Source organism: Neltuma alba, unplaced genomic scaffold (assembly GCF_004799145.2).
Source record: "Neltuma alba isolate B1F8T4 unplaced genomic scaffold, ASM479914v2 tig00013437_pilon, whole genome shotgun sequence".
NCBI lineage: Eukaryota > Viridiplantae > Streptophyta > Magnoliopsida > Fabales > Fabaceae > Neltuma > Neltuma alba.
Window position 1 is genome coordinate 699 of NW_021637684.1, and position 25,679 is coordinate 26,377.

Sequence of the window (25,679 nt, forward strand, 5' to 3'; positions counted from 1 at the left end):
TAAAGTTTAAGGACCGAGCTACAAATAAATCAAAATTACAGGAACTGAAAAAATTAATTTTCTAAAAAAATATAGGTTTTAAGCACTATTAGGGAATTATACGCGCGTAAATTGAATGGGTCTTTGGTTTTACAGTTGTAATCACAAGTGGTGTAGCTCATGTACGAATTGCTTTTAAGAGCATGATATTCTATATGCTTTTAGATGGATTGACGCTTAAATAAAGACTTTTTGCCACTATTTTCCAGAAGGCGTGAGAGCTGAATCCTTTTAGTCAAGCAAGTAATCAACTTTTTAACCCATTCTTTCCATATCCAATGATCAACCTTAGCTACCAGGAAGAAGCTTGTTTTCATTTTTAACTAATAAGCCCTTCCAGCCATCACAAAGCCGGCTTTATCCTTCCATGCAACACTCGCCGTACGTCCTGGCCTTACTACTATATATATATATATAGATATATTTTCTTACATAAGAAGGGCTTAATAAAAAATATTTTTTAAATAAATATATATGTAATACGGATTAGTTCAGAATCAATATTAATTTTTAAAAGATTACTTTTTTATTAAGAAATTATCAATAAATTCACTCCAAAAAAAAAAGTCTTGTGAATAAATTCAAAATCGTGATCTATCAATAAAGGCATTTTGATTGAATGAAATTGTCAACGAGGCTTGACTTAATTAATTGAACGGAATTTAGACCCAGCTTTACGTTTTCATAGTCAAACAATATTATTTTACGTTTCCTACAAGGTTTCAACTTTCAACCCCCCCACGTCCCAAAAAAAAAATGTAAGTATTCTTTTATCCCTCCACATTTAAGTAGTTTGGGTTGTAATTAACGAGAGAGAGAGATAGATATGTGTGTGTGTGTGTGTGTGTGTGTGTGTGTTTTCGTGTGCTACTGCTACCTTGCATATATGTTCATGACTTGGCTCATAAATTATGCTTTAAGATCCTGTACCAACATTAGAATTTACAAGCATCGATGATAAGTTTTTATTACAACTCTTAAATAATAATAATAAATATTAGTATTAATTCATTAACATACAATCTAAACAAATGTACATGAAATTAAATTGTTTATTATAAATACTACACAATAACGAGTTGATTTAATATAAAATTGATTATAGTAAGACGCATTAGATTTTACTTACTACTATTTTTGGCGGCAAATGTGGGACCAGACCACACCATCCCATATGCTTCATTTGACCAATCCCATACCTGAGTCCGAACCGGGGTTAGGTTCGGAGGTTTATCGCACACGGCACGTGTGGTTTTGCGACAGCTAAGCAGAGGCCCTCATGTCGTGTGCTTCTCTCTCTCCCTCCCTATATCTCCTTTCTCCTCCTCATAAAAAAATTAACCAAATCCCAACATACCTTACCAGAATTTGCAGTGCTTCCAGATTCAGCCTTACTTTCTTCTTCTTCTTCAAGACAAATTAAGCATATTGGAATCTTTCTTTAAAGCCTGAGACTTAGTATGTCTGTGAATTTAGAGCCGTTGGATTCAGGAGTGCAGATCCCTTACCACTTCAGGTGCCCCATTTCCCTCGAGCTGATGCGGGAACCCGTTACTATATCCACGGGTCAGACCTATGACCGAACCAGCATAGAGTCGTGGTTCGCCGCCGGCAATACCACCTGCCCCGTCACCAGAGCGCCGCTTTCTGATTTCACTCTCATCCCAAACCACACTCTTCGCCGCCTTATCCAAGACTGGTGCGTCTCAAATCGCGAGTTCGGAGTCGAACGGATCCCAAGTCCGACCCAGCCCGCCCACCCTTCAGTGGTACGGACCTTGTTGAATCAGGCATCGTCGGAGAGGAGCACTTCTCAGTCACGTATCTCTGCGCTGCGACGGCTTAGAAGATTTGCTGCTGACTCGGACAAGAATTGTTCGCTCATTGGATCTTACAACGTGCGCCGGATTTTACTCCATCTCCTTTTTGATCCCAATTCGGATTGTTTTGAGTTGAAGCACGAGTCGCTCGCGCTTTTGGTTTGTTTTTCACTTGCCGAATCTGAATGCGTCTTCGTCGCATCGGAGCCGGAGAGAATCAAGTATTTGTCGCGTTTGATGTTTCATTCCTCCATCGACGTCCGAGTTAACTCGGCTGCACTGATTGAGACCGTCGTGAGCGGGACTCGTTCGCAGGAGCTGCGTGCACAAATCAGCAATGTCGATGAAATCTACGAAGGAGTGGTTGACATCCTGAAGAGTCCGGTTTCGTCCCCTCGGTCTCTCAAGGTTGGGATCAAGGCCTTGTTCGCTTTGTGCCTGGTGAAACAAACACGACACAAAGCGGTTGCCGCCGGAGCTCCGGAGATCCTCATCGACCGGCTCGCTGATTTCGAGAAATGCGACGCCGAGAGAGCTCTGGTGACGATTGAGTTACTCTGTCGAATTCCTGAGGGGTTGGCTGCGTTTGCAGGGCACCCGCTGACGGTACCGCAGCTGGTGAAACCAATACTGAAGATATCCGACCGGGCGACAGAGCACACCGCCGGAGCACTATGGGCCCTTTGCTCAGAATCGGAGGAGTGCCGGAGGAAGGCGGTGGCGGCGCGTGTGCTAACGCCCCTGCTATTGGTGGTACAGAGTGATTGTACAGAGAGGGCAAAGAGGAAGGCGCAGATGTTGCTGAAGCTTCTTCGGGATTCGTGGCCGCAAGATTGCGGCGGAAACTCCGACGATTTTGCATGGAGCGAACTCGTAGTACCGTTCTGAGTTTTTGACGATGGTGCTTCTCTTTGGCATAATCTCAAAAACTGACTCCCAAATTTCCATTTTTCTTATCGCAGTTTCAGGTAAAAGCAGATAGATCATGATTCAGTTTTAGGTTTATGAGTTTATCATCAGTACATAATACTTCATGCAATTTTTTTTTTTTTTTTGGGTTACGTTCATTCATTCATTTTATGTAAGAATTTGCTGGAAGTAAATAAAATGTTTTACTTTTGTAGAGACATTAATCTCAAGTGGTGGTAAATTTTTTTTGCATCTATACGTTCATCATGATTACGAATGAGTAACTTATTTTCCAGTTTGCCGAAAAATTATATGTGGTGCTATGGGGAAAAATTTTTCTGTGTTATAAAACTAAACAATTAGTAGAGAATAAGAGAAGGGAATAAGGGATAATAGAAGAGAGAAGTATTTCTCATTCTATTCAAGGTGTTGAATATATGATACATTGTCTCTATTTATAAGTACAACCTTACATCTTTGACAAAATCTACAAATTACATAATAATATGAGATAATTATAGGATATAAAAATAATTGCGGGAGATACTAGAGATGGTAGAAGATATATGAATATTCACAAAGATATTATTATATTCATAATGCTCCAATCTCCATTAGATGTCCATTATATATGAACGTGTCTCATTAAAAAAACTTCAAATTAATAATGTAAAATTTGAATATTACATAAAATAATGAGAAAAAGTAAATTCTTGCACCTTATGAGATAAATATGAATCTCCACAAAAAGTGCCGAAAATTATATGTGGTGTTATGGGAGAAAATTTTTCAATATGTTATAAAACTAAAGAAATGGTGGAAAATAAGATAAAATAAGATAAGAGAATAAGGGAGAATAGAAGACAGGAGTATTTGTCATTCTATTCAAGATGCTAAATACATGATGCATAGCCTCTATTTATAGGCACAACTTTACATCTTTGATAAAATTGATGGATTACATAATAATAGAAGATAATTATGAGATATAAAGATAATTGTGGGAGATATTGGAGATGATAAAAGATAGAGGAAATAATGGGAGAGATATGGACATCCACAAAGATATTATTATATTTATAACACTTCCTATTAGATGTCCATTTTATATGAACGTGCCTCATTAAAAAAACTTCAAATTAATAATGTAAAATTTGAATATAAATATAAAATAATGAGAAAAAGTAAATTCTTGTACCTTGTAAGATAAATGTAAATCTCCATTGTAAGACCATATCTTCTTTCAACAAATTAGAGTTATATTGAATTAATATAGCTAATAGCTATTTTATTATTGTGATTTACTACACATTATGTCAATTAATATCAAATTGAGATTATCATAATAATAAGAATAAAACTAAAGCTTTACATAGATAAAAAAATCTAAGAAAAGTAAGAAAAATAATACATATCCACATATCTTTGTGTGACAAACAAGAATTTCATAAATGAACATAGCACAACATCGTTTATCATCGTCAAGAACTTCTTGTAATATAAGATATTTTAACCAATAACCTTTTGAGTTATATTATCTATATTTTTCAAAAAGTCTAATTATCATAATTTTTCTCTATGTAAACAAACCACATAGTGATCCAAAATCAAAACTATATGGCTTCTAGCTGTTTAATGAGATAAAAATTCAATATATATATATAGCTTATAACCATTTAATCTCAAGATAGAAAATCACACACACACACATATATATATAGTTTCTAGCCACTTAATCTCAAGATAAAAAATCAAATATATGGCTTCTGACCACATAAGATAGAAAATTGAAGCTGTATAGCACCTGGCCATTTAATCAGATAGCAATTCAAAATTATATGCATTTCGACTATAACATAGAAAATTAAAGTCGTATGGCATAAGTATGATGGATAATGGCCATTTAATCTCAAATTTATATGAACAAATATATCTCCAACTTCAATAATGAATCTAATAGTAAACCTTTAGAGATACTGTAAGTATCAAATGAATTTATATTAATTGTTAGCATTTGAGCTTTCTGAGGATTTATCCCTATATCTTGTGGCTTTTTGGTTTCATAACAATTTTTGTTATTTATTGCCAGCATTTAAGCTTTCTAAGGGTTTACCCCACATCTTGTGACCTTTTGGCTCCACAATAAATTTTGCCATTTATTACTAGCATTTAAACTTTCTTAGGGTTATTCCCATATCTTGTGGCCTTTTGGTTCCACAACGAATTTTGTCATATACTTTTAATAAACATATTCATAGGGCATTTGCTTAAATATGACTTCTAGCAATATTGTAACCATTACTCCCTAAAATCTTTTTCAATTTGAGTATTAGCCATATGTAATCATAAATATTGATTGGAACTTCAGGTTCTATCAAAATTAGTGACGTTAGATCACCAGGGGATGTATAAAAAAATATCAATTGAAACTTCAAGTTCCATCGAAAATAGTGGCATCAGGCCACCAAGAAATAAATACAATAAATTCCTCGTATCACAAATGATTCAAAAGGTATAATATTCACATCAAAAATAAATTATAGTGCAAAAATGTAAAGTAATAATAATCTCTGATCTTAGTTATAAAACCCGGTGTTTAAAACAATAGTAAATAATCCTTTTAATTTCATATAGTAGTTTAGATTATCCTAAATAAATTGAATAGGGATACATATACTCTGAAACACTATATATATGATGCTTGAGATATTTTCATTTGAATACTCTAGGAAAATCATAGAAATTAAACTATGTTCTAAAGTTATACTAAGAATCAAAGGTATATCATACGTAGCTTATTTAGAGTTTCATGCTGATAACGTCTTATAAAACTAAAAAAATAGTAAAGAATAAGAGAAAAGAATAAAAGAGAATAGAAGATAGGAGTACTTCTCATGCCATTCAAGGTGCTAAATACATTATATATGATCTCTATTTATAGGCACAATTTTACATCTTTAACAGAATCTACAGATTATATAATAAGAGATAATTGTAGAATATAAAGATGATAAGAGATACTAGAGATGATAGGAGATAATAAGAGATATATAGACATCCACAAAGATATTACTATATTTATTACACGATAGGTAAAATTTGAGTAAATTGATTATTGTTTTATCTTTGAAAGATGCTCTTTTTTTTTGGGGTAAAATCTACCTTCTATTACCAATTTAAAAATTTTGAAATTATGAGTTATCTGAGAAGGAAGCTAAGGGCCTATTTGGGTGCCCCCAAAATCATGGTTTGGGTGGGATGTCACCCAAACAACATCAATTTTGGAGAAATAATTCGAAACCATGGTTTGGGCCAAAACCATGGTTTCAGAAGAAGTGAATCCATTTTGCTTCTGGCTCAAATTGGAGAGTATGATTGTATCTGTCAAAGTAGATCTCGACAATAATATGACTTTAACACCCCTCAATTATTTTTTATAAGCATATTTAATCTTATATCTTATAAATATATATACACATATTAATTATTTATTAATTATATTATCTTATGTATTATTAATTATGTTCGTAAAAAAATATATTATTAACAATTTTATTCCTTCAAATTAAAATATATCAATAAATCTACCTTTTATGTAATTATTATATTAACTTATGCTTTTTTTTAGTAATTTGTACGTATAAAAAGTGTTTCTGATAACAACTATCCAAACACTCTTACTTCTCAGAATCTATTCTTCACAAAATCTATTCTCTGAAGAATCTATTGTCCAGAAATTATTCTCCAAACCATGGTTTTGTTTCATCCAAACACCTCCTAAGTAAATATAATTATGCAGCTTGATTTGTGAATACTGAATATTATTCTTGGGACACTATGATTTGGCTATTCATAATTGATTGTTTGAGTTACACAGACGAATGTAATGTTTTAGAAATAACAGGTCACACACTAGTTGATACTACCTCTAATTTCAAGTTGTTGGTGTTTATCCTTTTTAAATAAAACAAAAGAATAGTTTTCGCATGCCTATTGATGGTCACATTTCCTTTTTCGTTCAATCACGTCACAGCACTAGTGTTGACCATTTCAAACCAACCAAAAGGGAGGGAGGGGGGGACTCTATTAGATTATATTAGATGATTACAAATCCAACACTCAATCATTGGGCCACCAAATTATAATCAACATTGAAACCGTATAATTAATCCAAGAAAGCAAAATCAAAATTCGAATGTTTATGTGCATATTAAATTTAAAAAGTTTGTTTAATAATGAATTTATTTTCAAATTCAAGGAATCTAATTAATAAATTATATATTTTAAATTTTTGATGATGGCTCTAAGAAATGGGAAAGGGGTTTGATGATATATACAAAGGTAGCTTTCAAACGGAAGGAATGAAAAGTACAAATATGATGTTGGAAAAAAGAATCACAAAAAAAAGGGACATTATATTATGTTTCCCATTTATTTCGTAGTGTGCTGGCTACTGTGCTAACGCGTCTATCACATTCCTAACCCAACTTTTGTTTCGCTCCTCTGTCACTAACTCTTACCATTTTCGTCCTTTTCAATCTATTCTTGCTCGGGACCCTCTCCTTTGAAAATTCATTTTTTTTTTGTTTCAGAATATTTAAAATTTTTAAAAAAGACATATTAATTTAATTTAGTTATGGTGATATTCAACAATATTATCTCATCGTCGGTGGGGTAGTCACTTGACACGATATAACATGATGGTTGGATTCTGAGCTGGGGACACGGATTTGAAATATGATCCTAATTCATTATTATTCGTTGTATACTCAGTCTCCAGATCATTAGGAGCCGTTTGTACAAATAATGGACTGGCACACAATTTTGAGAACATAAAATTAGCCCCCTCTGTGTGTGTGTGTTTTTTTTTAAATGTAAGAAATATATATTAGCTAAAAATAATTGCAAAAATACAAGAGACATAATGGAAACAAGACTATACATTCTTAATTGGAACTGGACAAGTCAATTTTGTTTTAAAATTATAAATATTCTCTTATTAAAAGCAATTCTATTCGAAATACTATTGAATACTAAATATAAGATCTCTCATAATGAGAATTTAAATCTTGATTTGCTATCCCGTAAGTAATTTCCGTTAGACTTATTTTCTGGTTATAAAACATGTCAAATTTAAGTAACTTCATAACTAAAAATAGTTTCTTTTTCCTAAATCAAGTGAGGTTCAAGAGTATATACTGTTATTTGATGGCTAAAAAACAAAGAATATACTTTTATCATATTATTACCATAGATAAAATATATTTGTGGCTATTGGTTATAGGAAATACTAAGAGGTTAGATACAGTACAAAATACAAGCTGTTCACTCACAGACTCATAGGAGTAAGTATATATTCAAATAATAAGGGGTGTAATATCAAAGATGTCAATTAATTAATGACACATATTGCGAGGTTGAAATTTCATACATTAATTTAAATGATTGGAAGGTGAGATATAGCTGTTGGTTTTGGTTTCCACTTTTGGGGGTTTAGTGGAGCTGAAGAGTCAAATTAATTTTATTTCTCTAGTTCATGGATTGCCATCATTCATTGGTAAAACGTTCAATTTATTTTAAAGTGATCTAATTTCCTTTCATCCCTTTCGTTCATTTTCATACAACACTTAACATTCTACTTGTATAATAACCTACTGATTTAGATTAAGAATAGAAAGAATCTAGCGTGACAATGACAGAGATCCTTCATGGAGTGACTGCTAGCCTTTCGTCCTTGTTTTGTTAGCCCTAAATTCAAGTATCCAACAAAAATAGATAAGCTAAATCATTTAAAAAAAAAAACCCTAAACTTCCAAGTTATGCACAAATAACCTTGATCACGAAAGGGATTATTCGCCCATATGATTTAGAGATTATTTGTGTATAACTCAATATAAAATATTATCTAAGCAGAAGAAATTCCAAGGCCGGATTCATGATTAGCAAAAATATTATGCTAAGTTTATTGAATAATTAATAGTAGCAATTCAATCAGTTGTGTAAGTGTTCATGCAATGCTGAATCATAAATTAATAATGTGCTATATTATTACTTGCACAAAATAATAATTTTGTGAAGATTACAAAAACATCTTTGTAGTACAGAACCTCTCAGCATTTCAAAGATAATTTTGAAACCTCAATCTTTTTTCATCTCTTATAAAATTTTGATTCTAATTACTTCAATACATGCCATCAATAAAGGTGATTAGTAATATAAATAATTAAAAAGTAGGAGTTTGTAAGAAAACTGTTTTTAAATAACTAATTTGGTTATCTATTTCTCGCAGGTTTCCCAAGTAAACTTCGTTCAAACCACTACCTTCCTCCATGAAAGTATCCTCTTTCAGCTTCTTTATATTCCTACCCAGGGCAGCTTCCTCTTCCTTCGTAAGACCATCGCCAACAGCCTTGGCTGTGAAACCTGTCGCAGCATCAGAGAAATTTTACCTTCACTCATACTCTCCCAATCCTCCCATTTTGTACTTCTTTTACTCAGAGCATGGGTTCCTATCAAGAAAATCTTGACTCTCTACTCATGCAACGAATTACAGCCAGAAGTTTGAGCAAAACAACATACAAATTCACATCCCTGTCTATATTATGTACATGCACATGTAGAATATACTCCTATGAATCTTCTTAGATTGTTCTCATATGCCTCTAATTAAGTAGATTGCTAAGTAACTGATTTGGGAGGAGTATGTTTCCCTTGCAGTTGCAGTACAGACCATGGGGGCCGCTTATTGTGTTCCTGCACATTGATCATATACAAAATTAACGTTGAGTTGGTTTTAGAAATAAAATCTCTCGCACAGGAAGGGACTTTGGATTGAATCCCTCTTCGAATATGAATGGGCAAGCTTATGGACAAAAGAGCTTCAATTCCCATTATGTAAAACTGTATTGGATCAAGATAACAAAGCTACTATTATAAAATTAAGAAGTTTCTCTCAGAAGTAAGACAGACAACCTCTCCTACTAGGCTAATACTGAACTGAAAAGTATCACAACGACTCAACCATCAAGGGCAATTCATGAAAGGCTCAAGTCATGCTATGTTAATAGTACAAATGTTGTATATTATTCATCCGGTCCTTAATGTAAGACTTATTTAATTAATTTGATTAGACTAAGGAAGTTAGATAAGTTAGTTAATTATAAAAAATATGACATGTTTTTCCTAAAACACTATAATTATCTTTCTTAATATCGTTTCTTTCCCTTCTACTTGATTATGGTTGAGGAAGTACCAATAAGAGTAATTAAGAACAAAATTAAAAAATATGAGAAATGGATTTTACATTTAGAGCCAAGATCAACTCAACAATTAGATCCTATATGAAGGACCGGTTTCTTTTCTAGAAAATTGTTATGATCAATTCCTACTTTGTAGGCTTATCCAAGGGTAATTTTTCATACTTCTGGCTGGGGGTGGGAGTGGGGCTGCACTCTTATCTATCAGAAAAATATTTGCAGGTTAAACACCACCATACTATACTTTAAAAAGTTGTTTCCAGTTAAATTCTGAACGCCTGGCAACGACGACAGAAACTCATCAAAATGCGTCTAAATAGAAGGATAGCAACTAAAGCTATAAACAACTAAAACACCTCAATTTTCGTCACAAATTGGCAGGAGCAACACCTAACTTGTGAAGCGCCATACGGGTACATTAGCAGAACTGCACAGCTTCCACACTTGACTTGCCCAACCTGATCAGCTGTAATAAAGGATTGCCTTACCAAAATCAATAGCTTGCCACAAAAACAAAATGCAAAAATATAGAATAGAGTTTCGCAAAATATAACTTAAAATGTAAGGAAGAAAACATGTATGGCGCAGAATTTGCTTATTCCTATGTAATAACTAAGGTAGGATTTGCATCAGTTGTATAATTGCTTACAGCATGATTGATGTAGCCAAAATGCATAAAACTGATATCAAAATGCAAAGGTGAGACTTGCAATTAGGATGGACAGAAGAAAAAGGAAAGAGAACCAACCTTCCAACACAAGGTTTATCGTCTGACAGCAGGAACACTTGACATGTCTAGCACCTCGTGGATATGAAAGAAGGCGGCGACAAGAACCACAAACCATTTGAGCCATTTCTGTTGGAATAGCTTGCTAATGAGAGTTATGAAGTTAATTCCATCTAAAAGTGAAGCCATTTTAGACCGCTCAAAAAGCAAAAAAGTGATGCCTTTAAAATTGAAACAGAGAGAAAGAATAATTTGCCATTATTGATGTACACAATTCTTTTTCTGGAATCAAAATTCATGAACACCCATCCACACAATTCACCAGAACATAAAAGAATTTCTTTTTCTGAGTTTGGTTGCTGCAAAGTTAAATTCACGATCACTGGGATTGGGGGAAAATTATAAAGTTCCATTATTGCCTAAATACATAAATGCAGTCCTATTGGGTAATGTTACAAATTACAGACAGAACAGACGGACTGCAGTGCCTTGATGGGCAGAATTCCAAAATTCTAGAACCTAGCTTTGTAAGATGGGTTTGCAACTCTCACCAAGCAAACGAACAATTTTCCCCGCCAATGGTTCCTCCTCAAAATCTGAGAACAGTTAAATACAATACCCCACCCAATTCCCTGATCTAAACAGTTTTTCAGCCCCTCATTATAAATTCTCGTTGACTATGGCCTATAGGAGCCTCCCACTTTTGCTTTGATAGTGAGGAAAGGGAGGGAATGTTATATGTCAGTGCTTCTGTGATGAAAGTCTCCTATGATAGTGGTATGTGCTCTAACTGGAAAAACTGATAAGGCAGAAAAATAACACTCTAATCTCTCCCTCACAGTAAATATCTCACTATAAGCAGAGAAAATAGCCCAAGAGAATCTCTGAAATATTGAACCCAAACTGTATTTCACTCATACCTCAGCTAACAGGGCGGCTAACATATTTATAGAACTACATGACACTTGCAACAATCATGAAACAACTAAATATCGCTACATTCTCGGGATTACAATGAAAATGGAAAATGTGCATTGTGCATAACAGAGTGGATCATGACTGACCTAATGATCCTGTTATTTAGCTAACTGGAATACCATTGTAACAGACAGTTCAGAATGCAAAATTCAAGCTGCTGGTTTCAGGACCAAAGAACAACAACGGACAAGTACATGTGGAGGTCTGAAAAAAGAAAATGGTGGCAAATGTTTGATAGGGTACTGCTATAAGCCAAAGAACCAACTACACACTATAACAGGATTAAAGGAATGCTTGGAGGTCTAGATATCTGCTGGCATAAAGGCTTGAACGAGATTGAAGTAGTTTTGAGCAAAGCACAAGTTTTGAGTCTCCTCACTAAGGAATCCATTGATGAGCACTGACTGTATCTAATCACAGTTCAACACAAATCAGTTCAACATTCAAAACCATAATCAAACTAAAAGAAAGAGCAGCCAATAGAACACTAATTGTAGTCTCCCCCTTCTTCGATTCCGTTTTTGCAGCTACCTACCCTTAGGTTCCAGACTTGTGTCCTCATTTCTTCCATTTGAGGATAGACCTTGATAATATGATAATTTTATAGTATACGGGCTCTAAAAAGCCAGCTCTTTCAAGGGCCAGCCCTTTAGAGCTGGACCAACCCTTAGTAACAGCTCTACCTGAGGCTGGGTGGGGCCCACCTAAAACCTGAATTCTGATCACAGCACATCAGCACCTACTGCTCCAACACACAACAGAGGGATCAGGTCAAGTTTTATCACAGATTGAGCTTGGCAATTCAAAATCATCAGCAACTACCATCCCTCTCTACATAAAATTTTTGGTTGAATGTGCCAAGATATGCTCAAAAATAGACCACATATATAACTTTTTTCATATAATTGGCTTAAACAATTATTAATAAACATAAAGTGACAATAGCCGAGATGAAAATATTGAGATGAATGTGTAGTCATACAAAAAAAGATAAGATTCGTAATAAACATATATGTGGAAAAGTTGAAGTGGCTAGTATTGATGAGAAAATGGCAGCAAAACCGTTTGAGATAATTTGGTTACTTGCAAAGAAGGCCTTTGGATATGCCGGTGAGAAGAGTTGATCAAACGGTATAGGGTCTTCTAAAAAAGAGTAAAGGAAGGTCAAAGACAACACTTAATGAAGTCACTGAGTAAGTGAGATCTTTTAATTAACAATATATCCAAAAATTTGGCTATGGATAGAGCTTAATAGCGTGATGCGATCCATGTAGCTGACTCTATTTAGTGGGATAAAACTTTATTGTTGTTGTATGTATGTATACAGCACATCTTATCTGTTTCTATAACATATATATGCTTACACAGCCTTCATCCTTCATGGCATTGTTGAGGGCTCCATCTAGTGATTGTGCGTTCTTCTACCGTATATTTTGCCAAGCATGAAGGTGGGTCATCATTAATACCATTTTTACAGATGTACAGAACCAACAAGATTTTGCAACACTGCCAAGCAGTCAGGTTGTGCAGTGAAAATCAGACCACTCTCTCAATCTTCCATTACAGTCATTATCATCCCCACCTGATAAAACAAGTTCCCCACACTCAAAATGGACCAGAGCTGGATGATGGCGATAGACAACAAAGTCCACACCATACTGAGCTCCAGGCCTCACTACCCAATTTTTCAATCGAAGGTGAGAATAACCTTTGTAGAAAAAAGAGAATGCTTTTTTCCTGGATTTCATGCAATGACATAGCTCTTCATCATCTTGGGAGCAGCTATCACTGCCGTTAATTTTAATGCATTTCAGTGAATAACAAAGGTAAAAGGCTTCTTCCAAACCTAACTGAAACCACTTTTTGTCCTTCTCAACTGTGCTCACTGGTTGACCAAAGCACGCTTTAACAAAGAGATCTGTTTGTTCTGCTTCAACTGCAACCCGGACAATGTTACCAGAGAGAAATACAGTAGCATCTGATTGAATTAGAGAAGACTGAAGCTGAGATATCATCTTTGACATGGGCTCTTTCTGTGCTTCAGCTTCTGAATCTTCTTTGGCTTTTGCATCTTTCCCTTTCCATCTCGGTCCCATTCGAATAAAAAATGTTGGTAACTATGCATAAAAAATTTGAATACAAGTGTCCCTCAATCGATTCAGAAACTGATATTACAATAAACAAATTATTACGGTTCTATATTAATTAACATCCACTAAGGAATCACCACCCAAAGAGTGGAACATACAATAAGGGGAGAATAATGTTATCAGCAAGAATTTCATCATATTTCAAACAATTCTAAGTGAGAGAGAAGAGAGACAAAAGACATATTTATCACCTTACCTGGTACCGTAGTGACGGAAGTGCCGAGCAGCGACGAGCAACAGTGGCAACAGGCCGAGAACTTGAAGATGAAGAAGGGGAAGCCGAGAACTTGAAGACGAAGGAAATGGAGAAGAAACGTCGAACGCTGGACGAAAAGCTCCTCGCTCGGCTTTACGCTGTCATGCAGTAGCAGATTCAAGTAGGAGAGGAAGAACCGGTTAAGCAGGCCTTACTCTGAACGGAGGGACTTTACCGCGAAGCGGAGAACCTGGCAGCGTCGCCGTCCTGAGGTAACCCGTGAAGGTGGGGTTGAAAAATGGCTTCTTTTTGGTGTTTTTTTGGTGAACCTGTTAAATGGCCTTTAAATGTAAATGGGTTGGGCTTTGTACGGCACTTGTATATCCGCAATGCTCAATTTCCTCTCCCAAAATAATAATCATAATAATAATTTACCAGTAAGGGTTAAATCTAGCCAGTTCCAGACGATGTGTTGAATTAAGTTTTGAATCCTTACCAACAAGAGTTGGGTTTAACATAAGGAACTAGTTCCTCACAATATGACGAACCAAGGTTTGAATACTCACTAGAAGAGGTGTCTATATTTAATACCCGACAGTATCTCAAATATAATTGCCTTCAATTAGATGATACTTATGCTTTAACCACAAAAAAAAAGTTTGAATCCTTACTAAGAGAAGTGTCCGTATTTAGTGTTCAATAGCATCTCGAATAGGTTAATTCCAATAAAAGGATACTTGGGCTTACTCAAAAAGGAAAAAAAAAATCTACGTAGTCGTTCATTTAGTCACACATTAATTTTTCCATTAATTCCTTCATTTTTTTGACAGGTAAACAGTCACCGTTATTAATTAAATAATATCTTATGCAATTAGATGAAGTATTTTAAGAATACTAAAATTATCATCAAAACATTATAATCATCATTACCAACAGAATCACGGGCCAACGAAACGGAATCTATTTTAGAAGGGAAAAAAATTTGAAAAGGTTAACCTCGTGAAAATCTCAGGTTTGTCACAGAAAATCTTTTTTAGAACAAAATGGAATCTATTTTTATCCTTTTGTTTTTTGCCAACGACTATTTTTATCGTTCTTTCCCCATTAACTTACGATTTCTTAATTAATCAGTTTCAATTCCATAATACTCATATCTCCTGGTTTTTCAGTTAACAAAAGTTAACTAAACGTGGAGAGTCATGAGTTACGTATGTCACCTTAATCTCTTGATGAGCTAATTAACTCTGAAAAATTTGGGGGATACCATCATCTCCAGAGTTCCTTGTCAGCGTGTGTGCGTGTGTGTGTGTGTGAGAGAGAGAGAGAGAGAGACATATTCTTAAATTCTGCCATGGAATCACATCCTGAGTTCACATATTAAAAACATTAAACACAAAATTAAAGAAAGCAACGAAGATTAAAGGGGACAAGTGATCAAGAGAGACTCCGAATAATTTCTTCAGCAGCTTGCTTGAATGTTTCCTCTGCTGATAATGCCCCAGGAAGCTTAACCGAATCTCTGTTCACCTGCAAGATTATTCATCCCAATAATCCTCATCAATTAGGAATCGTTTAAACATATATATATATATATATATATATATATAAATAAAGCTGTAAGTACAATCCATATAAATAAATATGTGTGTGTATTCACCTACCTGTGCTTGAAACATATAGAACCTGCGACCATCGTCACATGAAATATGGGCAGACACAACCTCAATCTTATACTTCTCGAGAACACAGCAGATGGTGCTGAAGAGGCAGTAATTCTTGGAAGAGCATACACTGAATTGAGCTTCTTGTCCACAAATGTTGACTACCACATTCGGAGAAGTCCAAGTTTGAAACCCTTTACGACGAGGACTTGAAGGAATTGAAGCTACTTGTTCAGCTACGACACTATTATTAGGGACGACAGACGAAGATTGAAGTCGTTCCAGCTTCTTCTTTTGCAGATCTTTCAATGTTTCCTCCAAAGTTCTTATGTAGTTCAATGTTTCATCCACTACTGTCACTTTGTCTGCCTGCAAAAAAGAGAAATATGATAGAAAGATCCCAAAACTAAATGGCTATGGGAATTAAAAGTTGAAGCATATATTGAATAACATATATATACCTGCTTGGGAACATGGGGGAGCATAGCTTGAAGGCTACCAAACAATTGTTTGATTTTCTTACGCCTCTCCCTCTCAGAAGCATCTATTTCATGATCACTACGAGTGACAAGCTTCTCCTTGCCTCTTGTCATTGAAGGGTCTTTATTAGACTTAGAGTGCTTCTCCATGTTCTTCTCTCCTGATCTCTATCTGCAGAAATGGCTTTAGAGAGAACTGTGAAGGGTTTGTGTTATGAAGAACTCTATTTATAAAGCATTAAGGAAGAAGCATGAAGTGTGATAGCCTCTGGAGCACAACGTTTTTCCTTCCAAGGGTCCTATTAAACAGTGGGCTAAAGTTGCAACGGTCATCGCAGATTATATTACAAGTAACCTCTCGCTTCACATGGTTTTGCATCTTCAAAAGTTTACAATGCCAATTTACTCGCCAGTAGTATGGGTGAAAGTAACAAGAGATCAGTTTTTAAACTTGGCTTAATAGGTTGCCACAAATTAAAGTTGAAATGAGACTTCACATGAGAAGCAAGGCATATATGTATGAATATGAGTAGTGTGAACTCCTTCTGGCTTCTGCAATATAACGTTCAGCTGGGACACACACAGCCTCACATGGAAAAGCAATATATGAATATCAGTTAAATCTCTTTGAATCAGAACAGTTATACAATTTTAAAAGGTATACATACATGTCCTAAGATGAGTGGGATAGTTAAGATCGCCCAAAACGAGGTTGGTGTGCGTGTCCTCATCACTTCTATGAGATCTATTTTCAGATTTAAAACCGCTCAAATTACTAAAAAAACAACAAATTAGCAATGAATTTTAATGATGGAATTTTCATCATTAATTAATTTAGCGACAGAATAACTATAGCTAATAAATTAGTAATTTTGTTTGTGAAGAAATAATTCTGTCATTATTATATTGTCTTTTAGTGAATTTAAAGATTTTAATATGTAATTTCCACATAATAAATTTATTTTTTTCACCAAATGAGTTTAAAGATTATTTTTATTTTAGATTATATATCTCTTAAAATGGAAAAAAAGTGTTAAAAATGTGGGAAAAAAAATCATATTGATTCTAGATTGTCCAATATAGTTTTAATACTTTAGTATTTAAGTGATGAGCACACAGCTCATTGCAGCTAATTTAGTGAAGAATATCACTATTTATGCTCTTGTAATATTTTTTTTTCAATTAGATTTTTCGATAGCCTTGAGGGTGCTGATCTTGAAAGTAATATTTCTTAGAAAGAATTATAATCAAGCCCTAAAAAAAAAAAATTATTAAAAAGTCTTAATAACAACATCAATAATTTATACTGATAAGTTTCATAATAGACAATGACAATTTTTAGGACTTATTTTATAATTTTTTTTTAGATTTGATTGTAATTCTCTCAATTTCTTATTACTCCCCTAAATAGTTTTCTTAGATTTACGATTATGATTATTAATTTCACATCTATTATGATGATTACAGTTTTAATTCATTTCGGATGTTCTATATAATTGTCCTCATCATATGAACCTTCTCTTTTCGGATGTGAATTAACATGAATGATCCGTAACATAAGAGATCTGATCATTAATATTACTCGGCAATTAAGTTTTTACTAGATTTTATCCATATCGGGACGACCATAAATGTAGAGGAGACAAATTTTTTATAGCAAAACATTTGCAATTCCATCATGGAACAACTACTGGAGTTTACATTAAAAAAGAAAAGCACAAAAGCAAACAGCAAAGATTAAAAACAAACTAAAAAAAAAAAAAGTTCTTTCGAACACTTTTTGAGCCATGAAAAACACTCCAAATGAAGCTTGATTTCTTGGAGAAACTTCACATAGGAGAGAGAAGATATACGTCTCTTGCCGCTCTCTTGAATGCTTCCTCCACTGAAAATGCCTCTGAAATTGGATCCGAATTCTGCTTATTTGCCTGCAAAATTCACCAATGTAATGATAGATGTTAAATCTTAAACACCCAATTAAAAAAAAAAAAAAGGCCGTTGTATGCTTGAAGATTGGGGGACACAAACCAAAAAAAAAAAAAAAGAACACTTACACGTGCTTGAATCTTGTACGAGGTTTTATAATCATCAGTTGAGATGGTGACACACAAAACCTGAATGTTATACTTGTGAAGAACACAAACGATGTCGCCGTAGAGGTCTGGCTTGTTGGGATAGCACATTCTGAACTGACCTTCTTCCCCACAAATGTTCACTACCACATTTGGAAAAACCCAAGTTTGAAACCCTTTGGGGTTTTGTGGAACTGATGTGAGTTGATGAGTAGTGGCCATGGAGGGAGGTCCTTGGCTGGCTGTGGGATAAGCAGAATTATTATTGGAGGCAGATTGGAGTCTCTCTCTCTTTATTTTCTCCAACTTCTCAACAACATCTTCTAGGGTTTTAATGTACTTAATAGTTTCTTCAACAATGGTTGCCTGGTCTGCCTGCAGCACAAAACAACAGGAAGAAAAAGATCTCGGAAACTTTTTTTAGAGAAAGCTAAAGGAAAAACGAAAAAGATGAAACTCTTGAACAATTTACCCTAATGTGATGAACAGAAGGGACCAAATCTTGAAGTTCTCTCAGATGCAACCTTATCTTCTTCCTTCTTTCTCTCTCTAATGAGGTATGATGATTTTCTCCATCAACCTTGCTGATATCTCTCTTCTGTCTCAAGGGTCTTTGCACACTACTGATTTCCCCAGTAGTGTTATCTGAGTTTGAGAGATTAGCAGACATGGTTGTTTATGTGTGGAGTAATGAGAATGAGGAAGTTTGTCTGTGGAGATGCTAAGATGGAGAATAGAGAGGGATACTTATAACATTGAGATGCCAGGATAGATAATGAAGGAACAGGTGACAAAAATGTCAGCTTGGCTAAGAATCCAAAGTTAAGAATAAAGAAGCTAAATAAATTGCTTAATCTTAATTATTAAAATTAACATTATCTTTTTAAAATATACTTAATATTATGTGTTATATATTAATTTATAAGTTAGATAAATTAATATGAGAAAATTTGATAATAATATGAGTGATAAAATAAATTAAGGTCCTACTTGTAGGATTAAAATTAACTACTACCTCTCATCCTTATTATAAAACCCAATTGACTAATTTGGAGACAATAAAAAAGTTACTGAATTACTTTAAAATATTTATATTTATTGTTTTTCTTCCAACTAATTGGCTTCACTTATAAATTGATATATTATCTAATAATACATACAAATATTTTAGAGAGATCATGTAACATATGTTATAATTAAATAATTTTTTTAATCTTCACAAATTAGTCAACTAAATTTTATATTAAGACTGAAAGTAGCATCTAACTAGCTTCTACGATCAGGATGGGAGGGATATCAGGGCAAATGCAATCACAAATAGGCGAGGATGCATGCATATGAAATGAGATGGATATGATTCCTTCTGCTAGAATATCCATCATTTTATTTACCGTTACAAAAATATCACACGTGAATGTTATAGTAGTCTGATTATGTATGAGCTGGATGCTCATAACGTTGAGACGCCAGCCTAGATAATGAAAGAACAGGTGACAAAAATGTGACCTTAGCTTGGCTAATAATCCAGAATTAAAGCAGTAATATCAATGGTAAATGCAATCACATATATACTAGCTAGGCAAGCACACGTGTGTGTGTGTGTGTGTGTGTGTGAAATGAGCTGGATACGATTTCTTCTAGAATATATATATATATATATATATATATCATTTAAAGTTATAAGAATATTACATATGTCAAAGTGAAAGAATTAGTTACTCAATAATTAATTGGATGGATTCATTATTATTAAGTAGCTGAAATTATCAGACATCAGCAAAATTAAGAGAGTAAAAAAACCGAGAAATATAAGAAATTCATCATAGTTTAATTTGATACCTTATAAAAGAAACATTGGAGAGATTTTTCCTATGCTATAAGAATCGCAATTATGACATAATTTTTCTTCTGCTTAAAAAACCCATTGTTCTAAAATAACCTCAAACTATAAGATTCTTTTAATTATCTCACCAAATATACTTGCTAGGTTTGTGTTAATCTACAACTCTTAGCGGGGAAGACCACATTAAGGGTTTTACAAACCCACCCACAACTTTCACTTAGAACCAATGTAAATTTTTAACGCATAATGTATAATAGCTCTTTTAGATAGGTGGCATTGCAATAAAAACTCAGAATATATGTCTTGTGGTGAGCACTAAAATTCTTTTAAGAAGTCTATCATTGAGAAAATTAGTTATTGCTACCAACAATGGATGCCCTGAGTTTATCACACACACAAAAAAAAGAGCTCAAAATATATAATAACACCTAGAAAATACATAATAATATCTCCGATCTTAATTATAAGATCTTGTTTGTAATTTATAAATAAATGAAGTCTTATAATTAGGACGGAAAATAGTATCATCTGTATAAAAAACAAGAATGCATAATATTATCGCTTGTGCTTTCTTTCTTGGTCTATAAATATATATATGTGTATATATATTTGAATGTCTTCATCTTCCATTATATGCTTCTTCTTTCTCCAAAATCAATTATGTAGTTGTTGCTTTAAACACGCATATTCCCAGTATAGTCCTTCATTTTCTACGTGATCACTCACCATTAATTAAATAATATCTTATGCAATAGTTAGATGGATGAAGCATTTTAGGAAATAGCATGATTTAGGAAACAAATCAATAGAAATTCTATAATTTTGTTTATTATCATCAAATAAATCTCTTATCCATACACTCTGTTTTTTTTTTAATCGTCCTTTCTCCATTGTTTCAATTTGATAATACTGATATCTCCTGATTTTTTTTTTCCGTTGGAAAAAGAGTCTACTGATTTTTCGGTTTAACAGAAGTTATAAGTATAGAGTCAGTTGCTGCCACGTGATCTCCTGATGAACAACTAGGAGAGAAGAGGGATATCATCGTAACCTTTTTTGAGCAAATTCCTTTAAAGGATTGAAAAATTGTGAATGTTGAGTAGGAACTTTCTTTTTTAAATTCATTTAGCATGGTACGTAGAACATATTTGTATATGTTTACTACCTCCGCTTCTTAATACTACTTCCAGTCTTAATTATAAGATCTCATTTATAGTTCTAATTATAAAACATCATTTATACTCTATAAATGAGGTCTTATAATTAGATCAGAGGTGGTATAAGAATTAGTTAGAGAAAAATTTGATTTTAAATATAATATTACAATCCACTTTGTTTTTTCTAAAATATCTCTATTGATTATAAGGGCTTCCACTAATGAATAGTTTTAATGCATATGATTAAAGATAATAGTTAAGAAAAGTCAACACATATTTGTTATAAATAACTATTTAACTAATTTTTTAAATTTTCTCAAATTAATTATTTAACTCTTACATTAAAAAAAGATAAATATAAATAATCTATTTAACTAATTTTTTTAATCTTCTCAAGTTACTTATTTAACTCTTATATTAAAAACAATAAATATTAGACTACATGAGACAAGCCTCATCCAATACACATATAAAAGGTCGGATTACAATTGAACGAAAAACAAAGACGACATTACCCAATATGAGAAGCGAATAGGAAACCATTTTCTTTATTCTGCCACGGAACCACATCTAAAGTTTACACATTAAATGATCAAACACAAAAGAAATCAACGAAGATTATTAAAGACATCGAATTAACAAGGCAGGAGTTTTCTGGGTAGATTTCAGGAGAGACACCGAATAATTTCTTCAGCAACTTGCTTGAATGTTTCTTCTGCTGAGAATGCCCCTGGAAGCTGAACCGAATCTCTGTTCACCTGCAAGATTCATTCCAAATAATCCTAAATTAGAAATCGTTTAAGTACCATGATTAAATGAAAATGTAGATTTTTTTTCGTGAAAAAAATCCAGCGCAGACATTGCTAAATTCCATTTCACAATTAAAAGCAAAGATATCTAAACTACTTTTACTTGAAGGCTTCATGAATAGACTCACCTGAATTTCATTGGTTTAATTTCTTCCACCATAAATATATAAAGCGACGTAACACATATAAAATTATAATGCATACTTACCTGTGCTTGAAACATATAGAACCTGCGACTATTGTCACATGAAATGTGAGAAGACAAAACCTCAATCTTATACTTCTCGAGAACACAGCAGATGCTGCTGAAGAGGCAGCGGTTCTTGTAAGAGCAAACACTGAATTGTGCGTCTTGGCCACAAATGTTGACAACCACATTCGGAGAAGTCCAAGTTTGGAACCCTACTGAGTTATTATTATGAGGACTTGGAGGACTTGGGGTGGGTGAGGAGGAAGCTACTTGTTCAGCTATGAAAGCCTCTCTTGAAGTTCCACTGGGATTACCCACATTAGAGCCCACAGAAGATTGAAGTCGTTCCTTTTTCTTCGTTTCCAGATCTTTCAAAGTTTCCTCCAAATTTCTTATGTAGTTCAATGTTTCATCAACTACTGTCACTTTGTCAGCCTGCAAAAGAGATGAGAGAAAGATCATAGCTTTGTTTTTCCTTTGGAATTACAAGTGATATATGTGAGACTGAACCTGTGATTTTTAGCAAGGGAGAGCAAAGTGCCCCTAGGCTACAAGGTCATGACTACGTAAAAGATCATAGTATTCGAGTATATCATCTAAATGACAAAGAGATTCCCAAACTTAGAATAGCGAGGAATTAAAGTTGAAGCAGTTAATTAATTTACCTTCTTGGGCACATGAGGGAGCATAGCTTGAAGGCTATCAAACAAGGTTTTGATTTTCTTACGCCTGTCCCTGTGAATAGTATCCATCTCATGACCAGTAGCAGTAACACGCTTCTCCTTGCCTCTTGTCATTGAAGGACGATTTGAATTAGAATGCTTGTCCATGAGTTTATCAGAATTATCTGAACAACTGGACCGGATTTCCCTCTCTTGTTCCCTATTATCTGCAAAAGACATGGCTTTAGAGAGAGAGAGATGTGAAAGGTTGGCGTTGAAGAACTCTATTTATAAAGCAATGAAGCAGCCTGAAGAGACCAAGGGTTTGTTCTCTCATACAGTCGGCTATAGTAGTTCTAATAACAGTCCTCTTGGTTGTTTCTTCCTTCACATGGTTTTTCATCTTCTGGCTATCTCAGAGTGAAACAGAAGATATTTGTTAAACCTCTGGCGTTAGAGTTTCAACTTTGTTTAGGTTTGTAACAAAGTTGAATGAGACTTCACATGAGAAGGAAGGAATATGTTGTGTGAATATGAATTGTGTGACCTCCTTCTGCAATATAACTGTGAGCTGTCTGGCCTGGGAAACAGAACCTCTCGCATGGAGAGCAATATGTGAATATCAGTTAAAATCTCTTTAAATCACAGTTTCAGAATAAATTTTTGAAAACATAACTGATGCTAGGTGAAGCTTTAGATGGAGAAGATGCTCAGCAACGCGTGTTATCCCCACTGTAAAAACGTTATTTGCTATTGGGTTGCATGAGATGAACCTGCACCCCTTGGAGTTATCCCAAGCACTTCAAAGTCGTCCACCCAGCAACTTCTGGAGCCTCACCAACAGAAGCAGTAGGATAATCACAGGGTTTTTGAAGAAAGAGAAAATTATTCCCCATATGCATCAAGAGTTAAGTAAGATATATATACCATGTTTTTATGGAATTTAGTTTCATTACAAAGTGCAAACAATCATTTTAATTTGTGTTTTATGAGACAATTTCTCTGACATAACATCACAAAATTACTTAAAATAAGTCGATTGAAACCGGCATTTTATATATGTATATATGAGATTGCTTAGAATACCGGTGCTTAACACTTCAATAATGAGATTTATGTGTTGAATCTGATTTGAACAACCTAGATTTAAAAATTTTAATACAATTTTTTTATACAATGAAAAGTAAAAGGTTAATATTCTTTATTTTAGATTATACATCTATTACAACAAAAATCATTGGAAATTTAAAAATAAAATAATATTAATTATTTTTGGTAAAAAAATAATAATACTAATTCTAAATCGTCTAGTTTTTTATTTTGACAGTCCATATTCAGTGCTTAAGTTACGAGCACCCCAACTCATGTTAACTAATCAAAGGATATTGTCGATACCTACTTGTTCTCGCGTTAAGTCTACCTAACATGTTTAGATGGAGCCCTGATTTTGAATCATTGGCGTCTTTTGTGCTTGTCACATATTTAGTTGGATTTTTGGATCGCTTGAGGCTCGCCATGCAAGTAAAATTTATCATTGCATTTCTATTATAATTGCATTCTAAATTGTTTTCCTAGATTACCAATGTGATATTTTTATTTCATGTCTATTACTACATTCCCTTCTTAATATAAGACCTCGTTTGACTTTTATTTTGATCCTCAATATAAAATCCCAATACACTTTGTCTCTCATATTTATTCATTTTTTCTTAAGATAGTCTTCTAATAATAGTAGTTCTAGTCAATAAATTTGATTAGCAAGGATATTTTAGAAAAGACAATACATATTTATTACAGATAACTAACTTAACTTATTTTCACATTTTGGATGTTCTAATTGTCCTCGTTAAATGAACCTACTTTTCTCGCGTGTGGATTAACATGAATGCTACTAGCAATATCCAATATGAACCTGATCAATGCTAGGCAACAATAGATGGTAGCAATGTTTTTAAGTTTTTACTAGATTTTGTTTGCCCAAGGAATAAATGCCGTAGAAGATTCCGTCAAAAAATGGCGCAGAAGGCAAATTTTCATGATAAAATAGTGTCAAAACATAATTAATTTAATTGGAAAAAATTTGGATAAACCTTTTTTATATGTTTATTTTGAGACGCTATGTGTGGGGATAGAAGTAGAACCCTCCCCACCCCTAGCATGCAAAGGGACCACTTTGCCATTAAGGTAATGCATCTGGTGGTAGTGTACCTATTCTAAATGATTTTGAATCATTTAAAAGTAGTTATTATCATATTTATACATTACACATATCCCTAGTGAAAATGTATATTATGAACGTTCGTTATATACAACAACAACAAAATTCCAGCAGTTTTTTTTTTTTTTTGTTAAGTTCAGAATATCTACTACGTCAGCAGTAGTGATGACTAATTCTCTTCTTGAGAAAATTTTAGTGTTAACCACGCGATCCTCTCCCTACACACCATGAGGGTAGTTCTTGCGATATTTTTAAGTAAGATACGCCGCTTCTTAGGCGGCATGGAATAATACATTCAGAAAAATTAGTAAATCTAGGAATTCAGGCCACTCATCATTACCAACAGCAACGGATCGGAAAGGATTCTTAAATAGTTCTTACTAAATAAAGATGTTTACGTTAAATAAATCAAAGAACATATTTATACATATCAATGGGAATCCCTCTCGCTCAAATATATATATGTTCATTATTTTCATTAACTTAACTATAGTCTAGTCAGGTTTTAGCCCA

General features: G+C 33.8%; 6 protein-coding genes across 6 annotated transcripts; 1 reads left to right on the forward strand and 5 right to left on the reverse strand.

Moving 5' to 3' along the window:
* Window positions 1-1,423: 1,423 nt before the first annotated feature.
* Window positions 1,424-3,009, forward strand: LOC114737410 (U-box domain-containing protein 26-like). Its single transcript, XM_028925334.1, has one exon. It carries the CDS (start codon window positions 1,500-1,502, stop codon window positions 2,745-2,747), a length of 1,248 nt encoding a protein of 415 aa, XP_028781167.1. The 5' UTR covers window positions 1,424-1,499; the 3' UTR covers window positions 2,748-3,009.
* Window positions 3,010-8,884: 5,875 nt separating this feature from the next.
* On the reverse strand, window positions 8,885-14,189 carry LOC114737376 (protein LOL2). Its single transcript, XM_028925298.1, has 5 exons — window positions 14,166-14,189; window positions 14,076-14,136; window positions 10,773-10,880; window positions 10,381-10,490; window positions 8,885-9,521 (listed from the first exon to the last, which is right to left on the reverse strand). The coding sequence occupies exons 3-5, from the start codon at window positions 10,876-10,878 to the stop codon at window positions 9,447-9,449; spliced, it is 291 nt and encodes a 96-aa protein (XP_028781131.1). The 5' UTR covers window positions 10,879-10,880; window positions 14,076-14,136; window positions 14,166-14,189; the 3' UTR covers window positions 8,885-9,446.
* On the reverse strand, window positions 11,855-14,056 carry LOC114737375 (tRNA-splicing endonuclease subunit Sen2-1-like). Its single transcript, XM_028925297.1, has one exon. The coding sequence runs from the start codon at window positions 13,823-13,825 to the stop codon at window positions 13,247-13,249; it is 579 nt and encodes a 192-aa protein (XP_028781130.1). The 5' UTR covers window positions 13,826-14,056; the 3' UTR covers window positions 11,855-13,246.
* A 1,320-nt stretch (window positions 14,190-15,509) lies between the features above and the next one.
* LOC114737401 (transcription factor bHLH95-like) lies at window positions 15,510-16,365 on the reverse strand. The gene is made up of 3 exons (XM_028925325.1): window positions 16,198-16,365; window positions 15,737-16,105; window positions 15,510-15,602 (listed from the first exon to the last, which is right to left on the reverse strand). The coding sequence occupies exons 1-3, from the start codon at window positions 16,363-16,365 to the stop codon at window positions 15,510-15,512; spliced, it is 630 nt and encodes a 209-aa protein (XP_028781158.1).
* Window positions 16,366-18,044: 1,679 nt separating this feature from the next.
* LOC114737378 (transcription factor bHLH95-like) lies at window positions 18,045-18,957 on the reverse strand. The gene is made up of 3 exons (XM_028925299.1): window positions 18,760-18,957; window positions 18,270-18,662; window positions 18,045-18,143 (listed from the first exon to the last, which is right to left on the reverse strand). The coding sequence occupies exons 1-3, from the start codon at window positions 18,955-18,957 to the stop codon at window positions 18,045-18,047; spliced, it is 690 nt and encodes a 229-aa protein (XP_028781132.1).
* A 2,995-nt stretch (window positions 18,958-21,952) lies between these two features.
* LOC114737379 (transcription factor bHLH95-like) lies at window positions 21,953-23,188 on the reverse strand. The gene is made up of 3 exons (XM_028925300.1): window positions 22,952-23,188; window positions 22,305-22,721; window positions 21,953-22,045 (listed from the first exon to the last, which is right to left on the reverse strand). Exons 1-3 carry the CDS (start codon window positions 23,186-23,188, stop codon window positions 21,953-21,955), a joined length of 747 nt encoding a protein of 248 aa, XP_028781133.1.
* Window positions 23,189-25,679: the final 2,491 nt, after the last annotated feature.